The 24552-nt window shown below is 37.5% G+C and overlaps 2 protein-coding genes across 6 annotated transcripts in view; one reads left to right on the forward strand and one right to left on the reverse strand.

The window, feature by feature from the left end:
* The window catches only part of LOC145986763 (RNA polymerase II-associated protein 1), a 35898-nt gene extending 15839 nt beyond the window's left edge, over nt 1-20059 (forward strand). The window contains exons 14-27 of the mRNA XM_083121146.1: nt 371-503; nt 873-944; nt 1252-1361; nt 1792-1987; nt 4326-4469; nt 4578-4702; nt 5523-5648; nt 9918-10112; nt 14598-14761; nt 14984-15110; nt 15522-15687; nt 17555-17639; nt 19375-19508; nt 19815-20059. Coding sequence (XP_082977272.1) covers nt 371-503; nt 873-944; nt 1252-1361; nt 1792-1987; nt 4326-4469; nt 4578-4702; nt 5523-5648; nt 9918-10112; nt 14598-14761; nt 14984-15110; nt 15522-15687; nt 17555-17639; nt 19375-19508; nt 19815-19862 — 1825 coding nt within the window. The 3' untranslated portion in view covers nt 19863-20059. The remainder of the gene's footprint in view (nt 1-370; nt 504-872; nt 945-1251; nt 1362-1791; nt 1988-4325; nt 4470-4577; nt 4703-5522; nt 5649-9917; nt 10113-14597; nt 14762-14983; nt 15111-15521; nt 15688-17554; nt 17640-19374; nt 19509-19814) is intronic.
* A 1509-nt stretch (nt 20060-21568) lies between these two features.
* The window catches only part of LOC145986766 (uncharacterized), a 177227-nt gene continuing 174243 nt past the window's right edge, over nt 21569-24552 (reverse strand). For all 5 annotated transcript variants that reach the window (XM_083121150.1, XM_083121149.1, XM_083121148.1 and 2 more), the window contains one exon: nt 21569-22959. In XM_083121150.1, coding sequence (XP_082977276.1) covers nt 22944-22959 — 16 coding nt within the window. In that variant the 3' untranslated portion in view covers nt 21569-22943. The remainder of the gene's footprint in view (nt 22960-24552) is intronic.

Genomic DNA, 24552 nt, shown 5'->3' on the forward strand with positions numbered 1-24552 from the left:
AGGCAGTTGTTTGCTGAAGTAGCATGCAGGAAGTTGACTGTTCTTCAATTATGTAGCAGTACACTTGATCAACTCGGAAGTAATGCCGAGACTGTTTCTTGAGTTCTGTAGCAACTTCATTCTGACCGAACCATGTTAATCATTCATGTTTCATAAATTTGTACATGAACTAAACAAAACTATTAAAATAGCAATCATTTAATTACAAATTCCACTTTTGCTGCACAGTTTTGGTTCCGAATACATGAAAAATTAGCTCATTAAGCATAATTTCTAGGATATTCAAACTCTGAAGTGTAGGTTTTTATTTTCTTTAGCTTGGATGGAGGAGGAGCAGTATTTACCTTGTTTCGTATTTCTTATGTTGCAGTTCAGACGGTTCGCACCAGGTGGCAGCAGCACCACCTGTTATTACACCAGTGCATGTGTGGGGCTTATTGGAACCAATGCATCTGTGCCTGTCCAAATGGCTGTGGGAATTGTCGAGAGCAGACGAGATGACGGTAAGTAGGAGAAATCCCATATCCTGTACGTTTACTGCACTGGTAATTCACATACATAAACAAAATGTTTTATCATTTTTACAAAGTACATTAATAGCATTTAAAGTTTTTTGGTGGGATTAAGTTAAAAATAAGGATATGTAACCGTAATAATAAATAGTTTTCAATTTTTTATCTTTTTTGTAGCCATTTGTCACATATTTACTAACTTTTCCCTCATGCTTTCGGTTCATACTGACATCTAATGCAAGTACCATCTTTTTTTCATCCTAACATGATGAAACTATATATATTGAATATTAGTGCAGAGAATATGTAAGTAAATGCTATTCCTTCCATAGTTAATAACTTGTTCCTTTTATTTTCCAGTTTTCCTCTCTGAAGTTGGTTGGTTCATGTTTCAATTTCTTTTCCGCATTTTATGCAAAATTTTATGGCCAGGTAAGCTTTTCCATTTAAAGATACACATTACAATTGATTCAAACTATTGTTGTTAGTTCTGGTAATGTTTGCTCATGAATTTATATTACAAAAAGGATTTCAAAATTGTTAGTAAAATTATAAACCCGACAGATAACTGTGTAAAAAATTTCTGAATGAATCTTTTAGAACAGTGCGACTATATTCAAAGAATTTTTCAAACATGAGGCCTTTTTGTTAAAGCAGAGTTATATATTGCTGTGGATATGGTCTGTTATTTCAGTATTTAATGTTCTATTGTTTAAATTATTTGTGATTTTTGTTTCAGGCCTGCTTCAACACAATTGATTTGTTTGAAAAGCTCGAGGAGTTCTACCAGAAGACTTTAATTCCATTTATGGAGTCAAACAATTTTCAAGATCTTTTGAAAAGATTAAGGTAAATTTTGTAAAATTTGTGTATTCAGTTATGAGGTCATTATGCCGCTGGTAGCAGGTTTACACAATTCAGAATGTCTTAGTTTGTCTTGTCCCATATATTTATATCATAACTTTGAACTTTGTATGACAAATTTTGGATACTAAGTTCATTACAAAATTCTATTATACCGGGTGGCCAGAATTAAAGTTACCCCACTCAGAGCCCTCTGTAGCCTGTTTGAGGCATCGTAAACTCTGAAACAGAGGGCTCTGAGTTGGGTAACTTTAATTCTGGGCACCCAGTATGTAGCTATGGTCTTTGGAAGAATTTCATTTAATATGAAAATTAAAGTTAAGTTTGATGATAATACAGTCCTCTTGATTTACGGTTCATTGTTCAGAAATAATGTGCATAAAGTGACCTGCATAATTCTGTCTTATTGTTTCAGTTCTCATTCATCGCTGTCATCCGAGCATCAGTCTGGCTGCCGCCGTGATGCCGATACACTGCCTTCACTGGGCAGCGTAATGTGGGGACAGCCAATAACGCCTGTTCTACAAGCCCAAACACCCATCGGATTTATGGTTGCTCTCTTAAATTTTCTTGCCACCACAAATGTTATACATAAGAACTTGAATAACAGGGTAGGCAATATTCCATTTATGTTTTTGTACTATTTTTAACATAGTTCTTATACCAGTGGTACTAACTAGTATTTGAAAGGGACATTTCAAATCTCATTACTAGGGCTCGGAAGTTGATGACAAAGCATCTTTTTTTTTTTTTCTGAGCCTCGAAAACAATGCTAAACCTCATATTAGTCCGTTTTCCTCCTGTTAGAACAAGAAAACATTATTTCTATTTTGCATTTTTCTTCATTTTTGAGGCTATTTTTCTCCTCTGTTGTTGTTTCGTGAATTTTCAATGCATTTGCTAGCATAACTTACGTATTTAAATTTCCTGACGTGATTCTTTTAGCAAGTTTACCATTAATCAAAAATATGATCATTTATTGTGGTAAATTTATTTTTCCTCCAGCAAACTTAAAATACTTTATTAAAGCCTAGATTGAGGTTCCCTTGCTGGCCTCTATTATCCCTTTAATCTGTGGTTTTAAAGTAAAATTAGTCACAATATTTTAAATATTATATAATCTGATGTATGCAAAACACAGCGGTATTTTCAGATGCTGGACGACTACTGTATCGTGGAAGGTTCACTCTGAAGGAAGATGAATGACTTGCACAGAAAAACTTTCCAGTGTATTTTATGTAACCTGGAAGTAAAAATAAAGAAAACTACATTAGTACTTAATCACTTTTATAATTGCTTCAGTAGTTTAAACCACAAAACAACGGGTTTTATCGAATTATGCAACTAATCTCTTGTACTTTATGATAAAATCAAGCTTTCGTTCTCAGAGCGAAAATAATTTTTAGGTCATTTTTAAGAATTTAAGGTCATTTTTTGACATTTTTTAGGTCATCAACTTCCGAGTTCTACTGATTACTGATACCAGCTAATACTTTTCCAGGAACAACATTTCAGAGCATAAATATCCTGGAAGTTATGTATGAACAGTTCTAATATTCTGATTACTCCAAATGTGAAATTACAGTTATTCTTCTTTTTTCCTTCCCTTTGTGCCTTCAGCCATCTTCTAACACCAGTTCTATCTGGTGTCATCCTCGTGACTTCTTGTAATGTTTTCCCTCTCGTGGTAATCATCTCTGACATTGTTCCCCTTCTATTATCAACCTTCCTCTTCCTTGACTGTGTTCTTCTCATCTTGCTCCAAACTTGCCTTGGTTCCCTTTCTTCTCCCATTCTGCTTCACGTCCCAACCAACATGCAAACTTTCGCTATCCCTGTCCCTGCTTAACCTACAGCACGTGCAACACCTTGCCATTCTTCTCAGCTGTCTCGACCAAAATGTCCTTGTCAATGCAGTACTCAGCAGCATGTCTAAAGCAGGGGGAATGAACAGACAAAGCTTCATTCCCCCTGCTTTAGACATGCTGCTGGGTACTGCATTGACAAGGAAGGACACTTTGGTACAAAACATAAGGATAAATAGCATTGTGGCATTTATGTTGGATGGGAACATACTGAACCATTTGCAACCTTTAAATGTTGAAGAAACATCCACTTTCGGCCCTCTCCCCTTGCCCTGTTTAATGGAGGGAAAGTTGCAGCTCCAAGCTGGGCTACCTTTGTCGGCATGTACTACAACCATAACATTTATGCCTGTGGTTTTCTGTGGAAGGCAAAGGTCATCACACACTATCCAGGATATTAATGCTGATGCCTCTATCTCCTCATCTCTTTATACCTGAAGCTATTCGCTAATTTTTGTATTTCTAACTGTGTCTTGTCTTGTTCTCCCTACTACTCTTCTGAGATATTTAATCTCTATTCCTGTAATAGGTTACTAGTAGATTGATAGGCCTTTATTTTTTGACATTTATAAATATCCTGAACAACTTTAAATTCAATGCAAAATGTGTAGCTACAACCATTATGTAATAAACACCAGTGTAAAAAAATATTCAATTCATTCTTTGATCTTGACAAAGTCACATGTGTTTCTACAAATCTGTTGTACTGTCAAGTTCTTTATAAATATAAGAGCCAAATTCATATAACTTTTTTTTTCTTTCCTTTAATTAATAAAGATATGGCTTTTTTGTAAGTTGAAAACCCAACACAGAAATTAATAACATACATTTGTGAGGATATGAATATGTATATCATTCAGGTTCCAAACTATATCTACATATATCTTCTTGGAGTTAGATCACCTCTAGTTCGTACCTTATCATTTGACTTGCCCACATGTTACTATAAATCACTTTTATGATGAATGGACACAAGGATTCCAAGGTATATGTGAATTTTCCTAAAATATACTGCATTTGTTGAATCTTTTGTGATAGAGTGGACATTTGGTGAAACAAAACCAATATATGTTCTTTTCCACAGGTGGTTGAGCTGTATTTGGGAAACCCTCACCTGTTGTCGTACCTGAGGAAGTTGATTCTGAAGAAACAGCTGCACGTGGAACACTGGTTCAGCCGCTTTGAAGTCTACTTACTGTATTTCACAGTAAAGTTGGCCACATTGAAGGTAAGTGCAAGTAACTAAATAATTTGTTGCTTATGATCTCTACATTTTGTACATTTGCATTCAGATCATTAATTTTGTAACTTTTTTTTATGATTTTTTCCCTTGCAGGGATGTGAAGACCCAATGCTCTTCCACTCCGTTGCCCTCACCATAATCTCATGCATTCAGTCAGATGATAAGTTCCTCGCAAGAGACATTCTCATGACTTCAGTGTTCTCGGATGAGTTGATTAAGTATGTATACACAACTTCCATCATTATTGGTCTCTTAATTTAAATCTTTGCATTTGTCTGCATAATAGAACAAATAACATTAATAAGATCGAGGGATGAGACAAATTCACTGGTACTCCATTCACCTTGGCTAATATTAGCATATCAATGTAAATTTTACCATTCTGATATATCTATCAGCCAATTTGTTATTATTTTTTATCTTTATAATTCAAATGCCCTAATTCTGTAAAGTAAAAAGGAAAAAGCACTCTGGTGGCTAGAACTTGCCACCTCTTTCATTGAGTGATGAATGGTCAGCACATCGAGGTCCCATTGCCACTGTTTTATGGCCTCCATGACTGCAATCCACTACTTCTTCTTTTCAAGTAACTGTCCAATTGTCGTCATAATGCTAGGTCAACACCAAAATTTTGGGGCTTACACCAGGAATCGAACCTGGGGCAATTCGTACCAAAGGTGAGAGTGCTAACCATTTGCCTACACTGGAACCCCAAGGAAACACCCACTGCAGTTGCCTTGTCACTGCAACTAGTAATAGACATGCTTAAAAGTCTCGAGAGACAGTAGTGTGTGTTAATTAATATTATTTCAGGATGACTTGATTGGCCATTTAAGAGCATAATAGTGTATTGATAAAGTAATCAATAAATTTTACTGGTCTGATATTTCCACAGTGTTTTACATCGGTGCACCTTTCTGGAAACGATTAATTTTTACTCCTGAAAAAAGTGTTTCGGTGATGTTATGATTGAATTTAACATATTTTTTGAACATTGTAAAATACATGGTGACCACTGTTAATTTTAAACTTCCGCAGACACTCTATGGATGTTGCATCTCACTTGGGAAGTCTGGAGATCGAGGATCCTGTAACCGTGAGTTCGGCAGCGCAGATACAACAAGAGCCTTCGAGACATAAGCTCCTGCAAAAATCCATCGAATGGTAAGAAATGCCATCACATTTTTCATGTAAATGTTTGATATGGGCTTAAGAAATTGGTTATCTGTAAATCAGTCTTTTAAGTGTAAGCCACTGTAGGCTGACTGAAGAAAAGGATTGTGCATGACCTTTCATGAGAGGCCAGGCAACAGTTTTTTGTAACTATTACCCACTAGATTCATTGAAGTCTCGCCAGATTGGTACCAGCTTAATTTTAGATATTAGGTGTGAAGTGATTGCCATTTACTTTTGTAGTAATGATAGTGTATTATTAGTTTTCAATTTATTGGGGGAGGCACTTCCTCTGCCCCAGTAAAATGCTCATGATTAGGGCTCGGAAATTGAAGATCTATAAATTGCCGAAAAAAGACCTAAAAATATTAAAAAAAGGACATAAAAGTGGAAAAAAGGACGTATAAATGTGGTCCAAATTAATTAATAACTTCAGTTTTAATTACATATTTAATGAATAAAAAGATACAAAATTCTGGTGGTATGGAACACAGTGCGAAAAAACTGAAAGCTTCAAAGCAAGAGAACGTTGTCACCTTCCAGAGAAGTTACGATTAAAGGACCTTGTATCGTACCTGCTTCAGTCGTCCAAAAATGTTTTTCTCTTGTTTCAGGGATGGTTCGAATATTTTTTTTTTTTACTACAGAAAGGACGTTTAAGACGTGATGGGCTGATGATGCTAAAAAAGGACCAAAAAGCCAAAAAATGCCGAAAAAGGCAAAAAGGGACAAATGAAACCACAATGACCCAAAATGAACGTATAACAGTTGGGCTGAAAAGTTCATAGGCTGACTCATAGATGGCGTTACTAGAATTAAATCCATGTGATTTTTACTTAGTACTAACTTTCAAAAGATACGTGTATAAATTTCACAGCTGCCGGATAATTAGTTCGTGAGATATAGCATTGTGAGTGAAGCAGCTTTTGTTATTGTGAAAAAATGGATAAAAAAGAATTTCGTGTGTTAATAAAGCATTGCTTTATGGCGAAAAAAAATACTGTTGAAGCCAAGGCTTGGCTTGATAAACATTATTCGGACTCTGCACCAGGAAAATCAACCGTTGAGAAGTGGTTTGCTAAATTTAAACGAGGCGAAATGAGCATCGAAGACGATGCACGCAGTGGACACCCCAAAGAGGCTGTTACCGACGAAAACATCAAAAAAGTCCACAAAATAATTTTAAATGATCGTAAAGTGAAGTTGATCGAGATAGCTGAGACTAAAAATATCAAAGGAATGTGTTGGACATATTGTGCATGAATATTTGAACATGCGAAAGCTGTGTGCAAAATGGGTGCCGCGTGTGCTCACAATCGATCAAAAGCAACAACGTTTTGATGATTCGGAGCAATGTTTAGCGATATTCAACTGTAATAAACACAAATTTTTCCGTCGATATATTACAATGGATGAAACATGGCTCCATAACTACACTCCAGAGACCAATCGACAGTCAGCCGAGTGGACTGCATGTGATGAACTGAATCCAAAGCGTGGAAATACGCAACAGTCGGCTGACAAGGTTATGGCATCAGTATTCTGGGATGCGCATGGTATTATATTCATCGATTACCTCAAAAAGGGCCAGACCATCAACAGCGATTATTACATAGCGTTGTTGGAGCGTTTAAAGGATGAAATCACGAAAAAACGGCCCCATTTGAAGAAGAAAAAAGTGTGTTTCATCAAGACAATGCACCATGTCACAAATCAATGAAAATGATGGCAAAATTATATGAATTAGACTACGAATTGCTTCCCCATCCACCATATTCTCCAGATCTGGCCCCCAGTGACTTTTTTGTTTGCAGACCTTAAAAGAATGCTCGTGGGAAAGAAATTTAGCACTGATGAAGAGGTAATCGCCGAAACTGAGGCCTATTTTGAGGCTAAAGAGAAATCGTACTATAAAAATGGCATCGAAAAATTGTATGACCGCTATAATCGCTGTATCGCCCTCAAAGGCAACTATATTGAATAATAAAATCGAATTTTGTCAAAAAAATATTTTTTACTATGTTAGCCTACGAACTTTTCAGCCCAACTGTTATTATGTTGGGCCTCGTCTTCGGACACTAGGAAAAAAAGGATTTTTCCTCAACTTCCGAGCCCTACTCATGATATATAAGTTGTAATTGTTCTGTGAACTGATGACTATGTATAATCACATCAAAATATAGTAAAGAATGTAGGGCCTCCCTAATGGCACAGTGGTTGCATCATCACTTTGTAATCAAGGGAACATAGTGGTTCAGATTAGGGATGGCCAAACGGATACGGATCCGAAAAATCCAGATCCAAAAGTTACGGATCTGGATCCAGTTCTGGATCCGGGTCCGAAAGTTTCGGATCTGGATCCGGATCCAGATCCGAGAGTTTCGTATCTCAATCCCATTATAATATTACCACACCTTAAAAGATATTATCATCTTCGATTACAAAGAAATTTTTCATTAGTTAGTCCTACAATAATTTTTTTCAAGTGTTGTTCCTAAAATACTTTGCTACGCATCGGCTAACACACTCGTGCACAAATGTCAGAGGTGATTTTGTAAATGCCATTGAAACGAATATGTATTCATTCGAATGTATTGGAAATGAAAACACATAAATGTGAGACATTCCATTCCAGGATGAAACCTTTAACACATATAACACGATAGAAATGTTATACACAAATAATACAATTATTCTACAGTTACAGTTTTACAAATTAAAATAAAATATTATAATATATGCAGTTTAAATAATTACAAAGTGTAAGACTAACAAGGGAGGTTATCTAAGTGTCCCCCTCCGATTTCCATGAAACTTGGCAGGTGTATAGTGGTGCCCAAAGGAAGAATTACGTGTTTTTTTGTTTCATCTAAATAACGGTTTTAGGGGGCAAAACCCCCTCAAATGTCAAGATGAGGACAAATTGAAGTGAGGATCTGACCCCTGTGTCCCTCCGATTTCCATGAAACTTGGCAGGTGTATAGTGGGGCCCAATGGAAGAAATACGTGTTTTTTATTTCAGCTAAAAAACTGTTTTAGGGGGCAAAACCCCCTGAAATGTCAAGATGAGGACAAATTGAAGTAGGGATCGGACCCCTGAGTCCCCCTCCGATTTCCATGATACTTGGCAGGTGTGTGTATAAACGGGCCCAAATGAAGAAATGCGTGTTTTTTTTTTGTTTCGGCTAAAAAACTGTTTTAGGGGGCAACCCTCCCTCAAATGTCAATATGAGGACAAATTTAAGTGGGCATTTGACTTATGTGTCCCTCTCTGATTTCCATGAAACTTGGCAGGTGTATAGTGGGGCCCAAAGGAAGAAATACCTGTTTTTTTTTTTTTTGTTTCAGCTAAAAAACGGTTTTACAGAGCGAAACCAATTGTCAAGATGAGGACAAATTGGAGTGGGGATCTGACCCCTGTGTCCCCCTCCGATTTCCATGAAACTTGGCAGGTGTGTGTATAAACGGGCCCAAATGAAGAAATACATGTGTTTTTTGTTTCGGCAAAAAAATTGTTCTAGGGGGCAACCTCCTCTCAAATGTCAAGATGAGGACAAATTGACGTGGGGATCATCTGACCCCTGTGTCCCCCTCCGATTCTCATGAAATTTGAAAGGTGTATAGAGAGGTCCTATGTCCCCTGTTTCTTCCTATGCTAGATTTGCGTGGTTTCGGAGTCAGATCCCCACTTCAATTTCTCCTAATCTTGACATTTGAGGGGGAGGGGCCTCTATACACCTGCCAAGTTTCATGGAAATCGGAGGGGGAGACTTAGACCTCCCTTGTAAGTGTATTCATTAATTACAAATTGCGCACGCGCGCACACACACTATATACGTATATATATGTGTATGTATATTATATATATATATGTATATTAGCAGGTAACAATATGTTATAAGCACATTCTTACTTTCCAAAGAAGCGCATGTGGGATGGCAAAATGGATCCGGATCCGAAAGTTCTGGATCCGGATCCAAAAGTTCTGGATTCGGATCCGGATCTGGATCTGAAAATTCCGGATCTGGATCTGAAAAATTTTAGGATCCGGAACCAACCGGATCCAGATTTTGGGATCCGGATCTGGCCATCCCTAGTTCAGATCCCACTTTAAAATGTAGATCCAGTCCCTATTAGCCTTACTGTGCACAAATTGAACTTATAACACCAACTCAATCAATCAATATAGTAAAGAATGTAAACATAATACACATTAACTCTTAATGGTGATTAAACATTAAATGTTTTTTTTTCTTCCAGCCTTGATACTATCAAGCAGTCTTACGAAGCTTCGCTGCACCTTACCCTCAATAGGTTGGAAGCATCAAGGCAGAAAGTGCAGCAGGAGCCGCATGGGGTGACATCTCTGACAGCCGCAGACAGCGGCCAACCTGGCCTTCCTGTGGACTGGATGTACATGCCAATCCTACTTCTGTACAATGAGACTCAGAATCCGTAAGTAGCTTTTCCCCTTGAAAGCACAGATTCCTTCTAAATTATCACCTCTTTTGTACTAACGTGTTTGGTAACTATGGTGGAAACATTTGTGATCATATGTTCCCCATGTAACATCTTTACTTGATAACAATAGAAATGTAAAATGTAAGGCTTATCTAGAAATTTAAATCAATAGAGAGATGCATGACATTGATGTCTGAGTTTCCTAATCTTATGAATTTTATTAACATACTGATAATGTGCGAATTACTCACAATTAAATATAAACTAAAGGCTAAAAGATTAAAAATCAGCAACTTACGTGTGTGAGTATGAGATTTTTCGTACTACGTTTCGGAGGTTACACTACCTCCTTCTTCAGGTTGAAACGATGTTATTCAGACACCTGACATGGTGCCTCGTCGTGAAAGTGATGGTTAAGGATTTAGGTTAAAATGTTGCATGAAGGACACTTTCTAAAAAAGAATATAAATTACACATCTAAAACCGCGCAATACTATAAAAAACAAAAGAACGTCCAAGGCTGAAGTCGGCGAACTGCCGACCAGTGCTCGGGGTAGGCGAATGCACGGTGTCAGCCCATACCTGGAGAAAGAAAACTTCCCCTCCTCAATCCTTCCAAACTGGGGCTCGGGAGTCACCAATCCAAGGTGAAATCGACTTCCACCTCGGCGGCTTTCCTAACCTCAGGAGTAACACGGAAGCCCATCTCGTCCCTATTCACTGCGGCTTTATCCCATTTTTTAAAGAAATTAACCCAGCCGTCTTCTAAATTCCCATCGTCCCTATTAAGTTTGTTCCAATTTTTCGCGCATATATAGGCAGCTTCATATACATTTCTGTCCAATTTATTGTTAACCTCCCTAATAACTTCCCTTTTAGCAATCTTATGTCGGTTAACCAATATGTGTTCAGATAATCCTGTTTTGGGTATGCCCTCCTTTACGTCCTTATCATGCTCTCCCCACCTAATTTGCATACTTCTCCCGGTCTGTCCCACATATTCCTTTCCGCATTCACACACTATCCTGTACACTCCCTTCCGCTCTTCAGGGTTATTGTGCCTATCCCCCCTCCCTTTCTTATAAGACGTAAAGTGTTTTTCAATACTCCGGGGTGCTCTTACCCCACATTTTATCCCGTAACCCCTCACGGACTTTTCAATTTTCTCGGAGACACCCTTAAAATACGGAATCCCGACAAAGTATGTGTTCTTTTCACCGTTTCCTACCTCAGTTTTTTCCTCCTTTTTGTCATTTTGCGATGTTTCTTGTCTAACAATCTTTTTTGCTTTCCTAGCTACTTTTTCCAGGTCGCGGATAGTATACCCATTCTTTACCCCCACCTTCCTTATCCATTCTCCTTCTTTCTCTTTCTCTTTTTCGTCATTGCACAGTCTTCCGGCGCGAATGAAAAAGTTAAGAAAAACATTTAATTTAGTCCTATTCGAATGTTGGGATCTCTTATGGAGGTACAGCTCTCCAGCTAACGGTTTATGAAAGACCCCGGTTACGATCCGTTGTCTGTATAGATGGTTGATTGACCAAAACGTTGAAATCTTGGTCGCCTGGGAGTATGTCCGGTGGTTTTTTCTCATTACGGGGTACAATTACTTCTACGTTAACGATAAAATCTTCCGACAAAAAGAAGGGTTGGCCATGGGCAATCCCATCTCTGGCCTTGTGGCCAACATCTTCATGCACTACGTCGAAAAAGCCGCTATGGAGCATGTAGGGGGGAGGGGGGGGGGTAAAATATTATGGGAGATACGTGGATGACATCCTCATCATAGGGAATGAAATCAAACTTGACAGCATTTTCGACCAATTGGGGAAGCAGGACCCCAGAATTGGGTTTACTAGAGAAGATATGGCCAACGGAAAGATCCACTTTCTTGACTTGTGCCTTACTAAAACCGGACAACGGATCGTAACCGGGGTCTTTCATAAACCGTTAGCTGGAGAGCTGTACCTCCATAAGAGATCCCAACATTCGAATAGGACTAAATTAAATGTTTTTCTTAACTTTTTCATTCGCGCCGAAAGACTGTGCAATGACAAAAAAGAGAAAGAGAAAGAAGGAGAATGGATAAGGAAGGTGGGGGTAAAGAATGGGTATACTATCCGCGACCTGGAAAAAGTAGCTAGGAAAGCAAAAAAGATTGTTAGACAAGAAACATCGCAAAATGACAAAAAGGAGGAAAAAACTGAGGTAGGAAACGGTGAAAAGAACACATACTTTGTCGGGATTCCGTATTTTAAGGGTGTCTCCGAGAAAATTGAAAAGTCCGTGAGGGGTTACGGGATAAAATGTGGGGTAAGAGCACCCCGGAGTATTGAAAAACACTTTACGTCTTATAAGAAAGGGAGGGGGGATAGGCGCAATAACCCTGAAGAGCAGAAGGGAGTGTACAGGATAGTGTGTGAATGCGGAAAGGAATATGTGGGACAGACCGGGAGAAGTATGCAAATTAGGTGGGGAGAGCATGATAAGGACGTAAAGGAGGGCATACCCAAAACAGGATTATCTGAACACGTATTGGTTAACCGACATAAGATTGCTAAAAGGGAAGTTATTAGGGAGGTTAACAATAAATTGGACAGAAATGTATATGAAGCTGCCTATATATGCGCGAAAAATTGGAACAAACTTAATAGGGACGATGGGAATTTAGAAGACGGCTGGGTTAATTTCTTTAAAAAATGGGATAAAGCCGCAGTGAATAGGGACGAGATGGGCTTCCGTGTTACTCCTGAGGTTAGGAAAGCCGCCGAGGTGGAAGTCGATTTCACCTTGGATTGGTGACTCCCGAGCCCCAGTTTGGAAGGATTGAGGAGGGGAAGTTTTCTTTCTCCAGGTATGGGCTGACACCGTGCATTCGCCTACCCCGAGCACTGGTCGGCAGTTCGCCGACTTCAGCCTTGGACGTTCTTTTGTTTTTTATAGTATTGCGCGGTTTTAGATGTGTAATTTATATTCTTTTTTAGAAAGTGTCCTTCATGCAACATTTTAACCTAAATCCTTAACCATCACTTTCACGACGAGGCACCATGTCAGGTGTCTGAATAACATCGTTTCAACCTGAAGAAGGAGGTAGTGTAACCTCCGAAACGTAGTACGAAAAATCTCATACTCACACACGTAAGTTGCTGATTTTTAATCTTTTAGGCTTTAGTTTATATTTTGAATTTTATTAATACTAGTAATTGATATTCTGTCCTGTGTCGTCTAAGGCTTTGGGCTTGGACTTTGGGATGTGTGCAGGTTCGAGTCTCCTGGGGTGGAAGCATAACAAATTTTGTCCTGAGATTTCGGTCTGTGCATGGGACCAGTGGCCACCCACCATTGTGAGGAAATTGGGGAGCTACAAATGAGTAGCGTAAACCAGTCACTGTCATGGAAAAACCCACAACTACGACTGGGGGGTTCATCGTGCTGACCACACGTCACCCCATAACTTGTTGGATGATCTCCCACCTGCCGACAGTCGGTGGGTAGGTCCTGGCTCTCATGGATTTTTTGTAACTCATATTCTACCAATCCAATGTAAAACTGCAATATTTCATTCACCTCCTCAATGGCTTTAACGAGGTGACCTCTTGGAAAATAGCCCGACCCTGTGGCTGAGTGGTTAGCACATCGCACTGCGACGCCAAGGGTCCCGGGTTCGAATCCCGGTCGGGCTTGCTTGTTTGTGAATGTCCATTCATCAATTTCATCACTCATCTCCATCTTCGCAAATTAGCCAAGAGGCACAAAACGCGAAGTAAAATAAACTAAATCAAATCAAATCAAATCTTGGAAAATAAAATGCACATTTAGATACTTGCTTTACAGAAGCAGAGAACAAGAGGTAATATCTTCGTAATCATTCTGATTCTGTCTCACTCTCAAAATAAACAATATGGCAAAGTTTGCAGTAAGAGGTTATTTAAAGAAATACCGATGCACCAATATATTTGTATTATATGCATTAAAAAAGTTGCTCTAAATTAAGGAAATAATAATACTACTACTGCTACTACTACTAATAATAATAATAAAACAGTTCTGCAGATCTAGCATGAAGGAAACCACGAGGCTGGAATGAACAAGATATATGTATTCCCTTGGCTGAAGAGCTACAAAGCATTTCAATGATCCTTTTCCTGAAATATCACAAAACTTGCTAAGTATTAGCAACAGACTACTGGCTATATGAGCAGGACACTTGTTTGCTTGTTTCACAGCTTTCTCAACAGCTCTTAAAAGAAGACAAGCTTCTTAAATGCTTACCTACTACATGTAAATAATTTTAATAAAACTTCAAAAAATAAATTGTCCCCATAAACATTGTTAATAAAATAGGGTGTGTGTGTGTGCTAATTTATAACACAATGACTCATTCTACAGAATAAGCCTCCATGGTCTCTACATACCAGTTAACCAGTCCCATCCCTATTTGCTTGTGTAATTTATCTTGAGTTTTCTCTTTGCTCTTAGGAAATCGAACAAGTCGAGATCGGAGACTTCTTCAAAAGAGGATGTTCATTTAGTGAAAAGCTGTTTGCAGTGGATTTTCTTCTTGGAATGCTCGAGGCCTCATATTGTGAACAGAGCTAGCGTCGCAGCACGATTTTGCAGGCTGGCATGCGTCTTTCTTGCAGGTAATATTGAGGAGTAAGGAGGCACTGTCTCTACTATTACATATGGATGCAATTTTCCCCAATGTGTTACATAGCGCATCTTTCCGAAAGCTCATGCAGTACAAGTATTCTGGCATACACATTTCAAAGTTTAATTCATTTTGGGAGCACGATTGTGCTGCATTATAGATTTAAAGTTCCTTTACTCTGATAGATTTTGCTCCGATGTAAATTTCTTTGCAGGCAGTGACCTGTTCCTGGATGCCGAAGTCCACAACTGCCTCCAGGCCATCCTACGCGAGTTGCTTCGCAAGGGCAAGGAGTTTGATTTTGAGGAAACCATTCCTGGTCTGTCAGCCTTCCGTGACTTGTAAGTGTGTTTGGATAACGTGATCTCAAACCTTTTTCTTACTCCTAAAATTGATTTCATGGCAGTTCTGTTCTATGCCTGGCATCGAATAAGCATCACACACTGATTTTGAATATAGTAAATTGTTCTCTGCACCAGCCTGTTTCTTTAACATGTAATTTCTGTAACCAAATGCACAGACTGTTCACCTTAAGCTTATTTTATGTATCAAAAAAGTTAGCATAATGCAATACAAAATACATGGCACATATTTGTTTTTGTGCAAAAAGAAATAACTGATGTTTACTGTTGATCAATATTTTACAGAAGTCATCTCTTATGAGAAAACTAATCATGTTTTCCTAATATGTAAATAATAACATGCATTTACTTACTGTTAATCCTGATATCTGCTGTCTTCGTCCTAACCAGGTATGTTCAGCTTGTGGTGCAGTTCGTTGGTGTATCGTACGGCGACCCTCTGTTTGGACTCTTCGTGCTGCTTCCTCTTCAGCAGAAACACAATGTCAACCTCAAGAAGTTTATCTGGAGCGAGCAAGCGGGTATTCTGAGGGTTTTGTCAACTCCTATTGAAGAGGTAAACCTTTTTTGTAAAGCTTCTTCATGTTTGTTTATACAAAGGCTGTTGCAGAGAAGGTGAGACTAATTCCTGTATAGGAAAACAGCGACCTCCATTGGCTAGCAAATGTTCTAGGGTGAAAATTTGGTTCATTAGCTGCCGATTGAGACCAAAATGAGCGCAATAGGTAAAAAAAGTCGTGACTGCGTAGCAGTTAAAAGACAAGCATGTACATGGACCCCTCCAAGAATCATTAAAATGAAACAAAAAAATTACAAACCACAAAATTTTTATTCAGAATCAGCCATATCGAGTAGACGTACATCTTTTTCAAAATAGGCACCATTGACATGTAAGCAAGTGTCCATACGCTCCTGCCACTTTGTGAATGTCTTTGAAAATTCGTCGTCAGGTAGCGAACTGAAGAAAACTTGCGCTGTGGTGATCACTTCTTTGTTCGTCATGAATTGACGACCACGTAAAGCGGCCTTTAAAAGTGGAAATAGCCAAAAGTCGCATGGTGCAAGGTCCAGGCTGTATGCGGGAAAATTTATATTTTTCTCTTCGACGCATAATCCTGAAAAGCCCGCGCGGTATGCGGGCGTGCGTTAAGGTGGTGCAATATGAAGGAGTTCTTCAAATGTGGCCTCTTTTTTGCTACGTGCTGGCGCAGAGTCTCAATGACTCCTTGGTAATAGTGTGGCTCTACTCAGTCTGTCTTGATCGGCATATGCCTGTTGAACATTGCATATGTTTCCGCAGCACTTTTCCCTAAACGCCGACAAAATTTTATGGCATGTCGCTGTTCATCTTGAATACTCATCGTGAAAAGCAAGTTATACACAAAAACCTGGAGGGGTAAACGGAACATGTTCCACGTAAATCAACACAGCTGCTCACTAACGTGGTTTCGCAACATGTGACAACTTGCTACAGAAACAGAATCAGTCATCCTACACGATGCAACTAGTGCCGAAACCATAGGCAGTGTTGCCAAGCCAGGAAAAAATCTGTCTCAGCTTCTCTGCGACAGCCTTTGTAATTAATGAATGTGCTGTCATCGTAAAAGGCATTTATTTTATGATAACTATTATGAATGTCTGTGATATGCTTGAGTTTGGCATTGGATATTAAATTTCCATTGACTCCACTATTTCAGGTAATAATTACATGTAGAATTGTTAGAATTGTCTGGGAAAAATAATTATCTGAACTGACCTTACCTTATATGTATAACTTACTTTGCCAGAAATATATTTTTTCTGAATAACACAGTACATTTGTGTTCTCTGTTCCTGAACATCATCTCAAACTAAATCTGGGGCCTCCCCGATGGCACAGTGGTAGCATCGTTGCCTTGTAAACAAGGGGTCCCAGGTTCGATACCCAGTGGAGGCACATGGCACAGTGGTTCGGATCCCACTTTAAACTGTAGGTCCAGTCCCGATTAGCCTTAATGTGCAAAAGTGGACTTAAAACACCAACTCAATCAATCAATCAAAGTAAATCTATAAAATGCTATAGTTGTACATTTTGACAATGCCAGTATGTAACTAGGCAAAAATCTATGAAATAGGGGTGAATAGACAATTAGTACTTTATTATTATTATGCAATAATGTTACTGAAAGTTGCTTAAGTATTATCTAATTCAGTATGATTGTTATTGATTTTATTAATGGACAGGAATAAATCATCTACCATGGTTTTTTAAAGTAAATTTCTGATGTGCAGTTCCTTTTCCCAAAGCAAATAATAATTAAGGAGGTGAAAGAATTATTCAGGATTTTCGTGAAATATTTGGCGTTTGATATATAGCATCACATTCTACATTATTAAATAATGATTCAGATTTTAAAAAATGTAAATCTGCTCTTTACTTTCAGCTCTTGGTTCCTATAAATACTTTCTTGGAGCCTCTGGAGACAGATGTCAGCTTGCTGTCATGCTACACTCGGTGTTTGGTCAATGGTAAGCGTACTTTTCTCTCCGTGTGTGTTGTGGGATTTAAACCTAGCGTTCTCAGCTGCAGTGTGCAAGTCTGAACACCATTTTGTATACCTGATGTGTTAGCATAGATGACTGATGATATGATGAAATTGATGAAGGGACACTCACAAAGAAGAGACGTGCTCAGGCCAGGATTTGAACCTGGGACTTCTGGCATCATAGGATGCTGTGCTACTCCTCTGGCAAGGAGATTGGCTTGGAGGGGCAGGAAAATGCATAGTGCAAGTAATGGATTTCAGTGATTCTAAACCTCCTGCACAAGGTTTTTGTTCTAGGCACAAGGGGAATTTGTTCAGTATAATGAATATACAGTAAAACCTCAATTTTAGGTGTTTCAGGGAATAGAGTTGAAAGAATTTAAAATGCAGGAAAATTTTGTAGCATTTTGCTTTAAAGGGATCATGGAAGTTGAATGTACAGGGTGAACATTGGTTTGCTGTTTTCAAGCCTATTTGTTTTTTATCGGGTGGTTCCACACTTTTGGCTCACCCTGTATGAAGCAGGAAGATATAATCAGAGCTACATTCCATGTAGTAAAACATATGACTTAATGAACAGGGTGGTCCAAAAGTGCGGAACGGGCCGAATAAAACCAAAATGCATGTGGTTATTGAAATTGTATATGTGTACATGTAGTTTGGGGATGGGGGAAAACCTACTGAACCGCTTTTAAAATATGATCGCCATCTTGGATCGAGATCCCTTTTTTTAAATGGGAACCTAGGCATGTAATTTCATGTGTCACACGCCTAGGTTCCCATTTAAAAAAATTATTTGGATCCAAGATGGCAGCCAATGGGATAGACCAATAGGAATTTTTTATCAACACCAATAAATACCCCCATGAAAATTACAGATTCATATATTCTACTGATGAGATATAAAATTGTAAATGTTCCTGGAAGAACAGAGAGGTTCATTCAACTTGATGATTGATGGCATAGTGGTAACACTGACAAGCAAGAGGTCCTAAGTTTTATACCTGTTGGATGCACATAGTGGTTCGGATCCCACTTTAAACTATAGATTCAGTCCCAATTAGCCTATCTGTGTAAAAAGTGGACTTCAAATAAAAAAACTCAAATAATTAATGCATGCATCCATGCATAATTCGACATTTAGTTTACAAAATTAGGTTACACAAATTAATATTTCTATATTTATAAAAATAACAAAATGGTATAATTTTGTACCAAAATACAGGCAAATTATAAAAATGATAGATTTAAAACTATTGGCATCAGCCAATATAGGCTGGTAAAATTGCTGGAATTTCTGTAAATCACTTGTACGAGGGTCATCCAGAAAATAAAGACCGTTTGGTTATACAAAATGAAAAACACAATATTTATTGGAGAAAACAAGGAGGTGATTATGTAGAGAAGTGAAGGAAGCTTCAGGTATGTAACAGAATTGTTTTTTTTCCAATAAATATTGTTTTTCATTTTGTATAACCAAACGGTCTTTATTTTCTGGATGACACTCGTATTTAGTGATGACAAGTCTGCCATTTTGTTACTTTTTCTTACAGAGTATAATTTGCATTAATAATAAAATATTGGCTGCCAGTAAATTGTATATTGGTACTTCACTGGTGTTGTTCAAAATTTCACATCGGTCCGTCACCATATGTAGCCTAGTATTAGTTGGATAAATACCGAAAAGTTAATAAATTCTTCTAATCTTTGATTTTTAGGAATGCTACGACTGAATTGGTGTCCAGTCCTTCACAGAGTTGCTGTCCATCATGTGGGATCATTTCTGAAACTTGCTGAAGAATCATCATTTAAGCAGCAGCTGAAAGAAAGTGTTGAACAAATTAAGGATGTGGTAAGTTGACTGGGCATTCTGTCTTCACTAGAAATATGAGTCAGTGTATAGGAAGTAATAAGTAGAAAGGTAACGAGAAATAAATATTACAGTGTATCCATAAGTTATAATCCAAGACAAGTATGCAAACATTCAAGAAAAAAATGAAAGTACTTTATTCAAGTCACCTACATACTTGATATATTTGAAATTCCTTAAAAAAAATGCAATAAAAATATGCCAGAATGTTGCCCTCACTTGAGTGTTTAATGATATAATGCATTCTTATAGCCTTAACATATGTTTTCTTTGTTGGATTTTTTTTAGGATTTACAGAAATTACTTCTGAATTATGAAGATGAAAAGGTAACATGAAGCATAGAAAGTTCAGTTGATGTATGAAGAAGAAGAAGAAGAAGCTGTGCCTCTAAGAAAGTTTGGCAGCAATATTAAACTGAACACATCTCACAAGTTGTACACGTGTGTGAAAACTGCAAGTTATTTATATTTGAATGCTGCATTGTACAGTGTCGGCAAGATAAAATACAAGAGCTATTTTCATAATACTTGTATTTCAGCATCTTTATTCAACTTGTATTCCCCCTTCCCTTCCTGAAATAACTGTGGACATAGAGAATATTGAAGGTCTTCACTCTCTGTGTATGTGGCTATTTGGGAAAGGCCCATTGTATTCTGAATGTTAAAAATTGTCATCTTGTTCCATGATTCCTAGTGTCTCGCATTTTTCTTGGCCTAATTTTGCAGTGGTGCTCGTGTTAATGCAGAGTCCTGAGGCAATCCCAGGCAAAGTACTATGTTGTACTGGTGGAAGGTAATAGGAAAGAAAAACTAGTTCACCGTTCCCGAGATATATCAAATATGGCAGATTATTTTCAAGATGGCGGCCATCAGAGCGCAGATATCGATTGCCTTCTCGACTGAAAATATCTTTAATGCTAGAACAATTAATCCTACCAAGTCTCTTGCTTTTATCAACAAGTCAATGATTCGGGACTTAGGCTCCGGCCTGTGATAAAGATGTAATATTTTGTGCTTTTGTTATAAGGTAAGAAGTCATTTTGCGGCAGATGTATTTAAATAAACCCTTGTTTTAACATAAAAGCAAACAAATGACAAATCATCCTCTAAAGATCTTTTGTCCTGCCCCCGGAATGTTGTTTCTGAAGATTTCTCTCGTCTCGAGAAACCACTTTGATAGTCCAAATTCTGAAAAATTACATCTGCTTAGAATTCTTCCTAGAGCATTCAAGTGAATCTTCATGTGGTTTGTTTTCACCGTTGTCTAGATTTATGTGATAGAAAATAGGCATACAGTATCACAAATATCTATTCAACAGGAAATGCAAAATTCATGAATGCTTAAGTTTCTCAGAAGGATGAAAATTTTCAAAAATTGATTTTTCTGGCACAGACTGAAGGGATTAGCTTTTACATTTTCCCGTATTTGAAGTTTTTTCAGCTTGGTCCCCTGAAAAACGTAAAATAGAGGTTCCACTGTAATCAATTAATGTAAGAACAAGTGACAATCACTTTAATATGTAGAAATTTCAGCGTATAATGCAGGCTCGACAAGACTCAAACCAGGTCTCTGGCGTACCATGCTATTGCTCTACCACTGAGCTACCGAGACAACCCTGGCTTCGCCTGATTTTTCACTTTCAGTTTCACCCATGTGGAATTGTGTGTGTGTGTGTTTTTTTTCTCTCCTGTGTGTGCTTATGGTAGACTCTTGCACTGAGTGACCAATGAGTCCTAAGGTTTCTATGGTACCCCCTTTCTCTCTTACATACGCAATGATGAATTGCTTTTTCCCTGGCCATCCTATTTCCATGTGCCCTTTCATTGCAAAGTCTCCACATGTTGGGTAACTTCTGTTCCATCCTACATCCATAAAACGAGCTTGTAAATCCTGAAATAGACTAGGTAACAAAATACTCTCACTGTAAAAGATACATATATTTAAAAAAGGTAAAAAAAAAAAAAAAAAGGTAAAGTGCTCCCCTGTGCTTAGCACCACGCCATGAAGGCGTATAGGGGGTGTGGGGGTAAACATATATTTAAAAAATACAAACTTTTTAATGTGTCGACTCAAAATACAAAGAAAAAAAATGGTACAATCTGTATCATTTACTCCATAATTTAAACATATGAACCCCAAATTGTATTTCATAATTTTACACAGAACAGAACAAATTACTGGGGCAGTACATTGCACAATAAAATACCCATGTTGAAACCGAAACAAAGGGCGATTTTGAACGTTCACGAGGAAAACTGCCCTCATGACCTGGGCACGTGTTGAAACGACATTTGATTGAAAAAGTTTGCAGCCATGTTTTGATAATTGAGCTATTTTTTTAACCATGATCTAAAGATTTATCTATTAGAATTTTATTTAAAGATTCTATGAGACAATCTAATTCCTGTTAATACCTTGGTTCTGCTCTACTATTTTTGTCTCTAATACTGAGCTTCGTAAACATAGTTTCTTTCAAAAAGAATAAAACAACTAATACATATATATCTATACATATATATATTGCACTCAAAGAAACCAACAATTTGGCTTTAAGAAAAAATCAGTAGCTTAAGAGCTTGCAAAACTAATGAAGATTATGCACCATTATGTAAGATTTTTCCCCCACTCTGCTTAACTGTAAACTTGCACTTATCCCTTGTATCTGCATTTGTAGCAAAACTACATTATCAAAGGAATAATTCTGTGCAATAACATCCCACATAATCTGAATAATATACAAATATAGATTATGATGACAGACCAACAGTTGCAAACAGTAGAATAAATTATATAATCTTATTTTACATTATCAAGTTGTACCACTGCAATGGAAGAACATGGAGAGAAATTTCTTTTCTTTTACAATGTTTAAATAGAGTTCCTTCAACATTTCAAAAAAATAGTTATCTACAGACCCTTTACTTTTTACACCTACAGAAAATTATGAATGCTATTCTCTCTGCTTTTTCATTTGCAGATAACAAGTTAACGGATGTTACTGCTAGTTTGCCTATGTTTCTGAGGTCATATATAGTTTATATACACGTGTGTGTTATAGTATTTGTAACTATTTTGTACAAAGTAGAGATTATACGGTACTAAATATCATTCCTTCATGTCCAGCATAAAAGTAATTACAGAAATACACAGTATCACCAAAATGAATTTCGAATCATCTATTAAAGATCTTAAAAGTCAAAATTTCTAGAAACAAAAGTGCACCGTTCCTTTTTTATGATGAAAACCAAAATAGCATTACTCTAAATAAGCTTAGTGCTTTTGTGTGTAAACAACTTTAAAAAACATTACAATATTGTTGCAGATCATTAAATAAAGAAATAATAAACTTATATCTTGACACAGACTCCAAACAAGGCCAGCCAGCAGCTTCTGCGGTGACTCTTCACAACTGTTCATTATTTTGTTGATTTTCTGCAAGAAAAGGCAAGAGTAACATTTATGATGAAAAAAGCTTGGTTGTATTGTGCAGCATGCAAGAGAACATTGCAGTTATCTCCAACTTATGCACTTGGTATAGTTGAAGAATCTTACTTATTTGTACTTATCTTTTTGTTGATCTTTAATGATGACAATAACCTGACATGAAAAATTCATGCATTAAAAACCCATAGAAATAAATTTCATTACTCCTAACCTGTAAATTTTGCATGATCAACATAGTTGTTAACTAATAATTGTTCTCAACTTCACTTCCTTTATCTTTAGTATTATTCATAGCTTAGAAACATGAAATGTGTTAAATTTAGTTAATATTCTCATTTTTTGTCACTCAATTCTCTGTGTCTGTTGTGTCTGAATATTCAGCAGGTTTACTGTATTGAGGTGGACGGACACCATGATATTACCGTAGAAGTTGCTGGTTTCTCCAGCTATCAAGCTTCTAATGCCGTCAAAGATTGCGAGTGGTAAGGGTGTATTTGCTTCTTCTTTGTTTTGGAATAGGAGGTAGGACTTCTGATTGTCACTTTCCGTATGAGAGTTCAATACAGCTTCCATCCGCAGTACGTGAAGAACTAAAACTTTGAAGATCTTGCAAATAGAAATTGAATATGAAATTTTTATTTCCCCATCCAGCTGTCTATTAAAAATAATTTTATTAGATCTTAAAGTTTTTATGACCCAAGAAATTATCACAAGAAAGTCATTCCACTCTTGGTAGCACACCATGTATTTTCAAATGTGAAAAGCAGCTCCACGGCTGCAGGAGTTTGGCGATATCTTTGCCACAGCCAAAAAAGTATTCCTTTGAAATCAAATGTAGAAATGAAGGTGAAGAATAAGCTGTCTATCTTTATAGCACCCAGTGACTCTAGCCCACTCAATAATTTGCCTCGTATTGTTGTTATATTTTAGAAATAAGGTTCCCTTGTTTAGAGGTTTCACAATTATACACTTAAAGACTTATCACAACTTAATTACTGTTCATAATAATTTGTTAAGATCTCAAGGTTGATACTTGACTGTGCTCTATGTTATTTACACTGTCTGTGAAAGTACGGGAGGACAAGGGCTTATGTATGACATGTGTTATGTGTTGTAAATTCGTTCATTCATATCTCGTGAGTCCAGCCCACAAATATTTTTCAATAGTTGGCACCACTGATAGCACCTGCGCTGAAATGATGTTGGCTTACTAGACCAACATCTACTTTCTGCAACCAGATAGTGTACACAGAGTAATTTTTGCAGTTCAGTCTTCTCTATGATCCAACAGAGAACCTTCTCCAAATACTAATTTCATATGAATGAAGGAATACAATTTCTTACCCACCTGCCTCTTTCGAGGGACCCTGACAAACACACCCGGAACACTTTCAATGTTTGAAATCATTAGAAGTTACATGACCAGAAGCTTCTGCTGTAACACCACCATGTCTCTGTCCACTTCAGTGCAGTGAACATGACAGATCTTCGAAAGCAAAAGGTGGTGGGGAAAAAAACTTTGGCACAAATAATAAAGATTAAAGTGCATGGAAGTGATTCCAAAGTCTAAATGTTAGTAAT

The sequence above is a fragment of the Lepisma saccharinum genome, chromosome 4 (assembly GCF_977018435.1).
Source record: "Lepisma saccharinum chromosome 4, izLepSacc3.1, whole genome shotgun sequence".
Lineage (NCBI taxonomy): Eukaryota > Metazoa > Arthropoda > Insecta > Zygentoma > Lepismatidae > Lepisma > Lepisma saccharinum.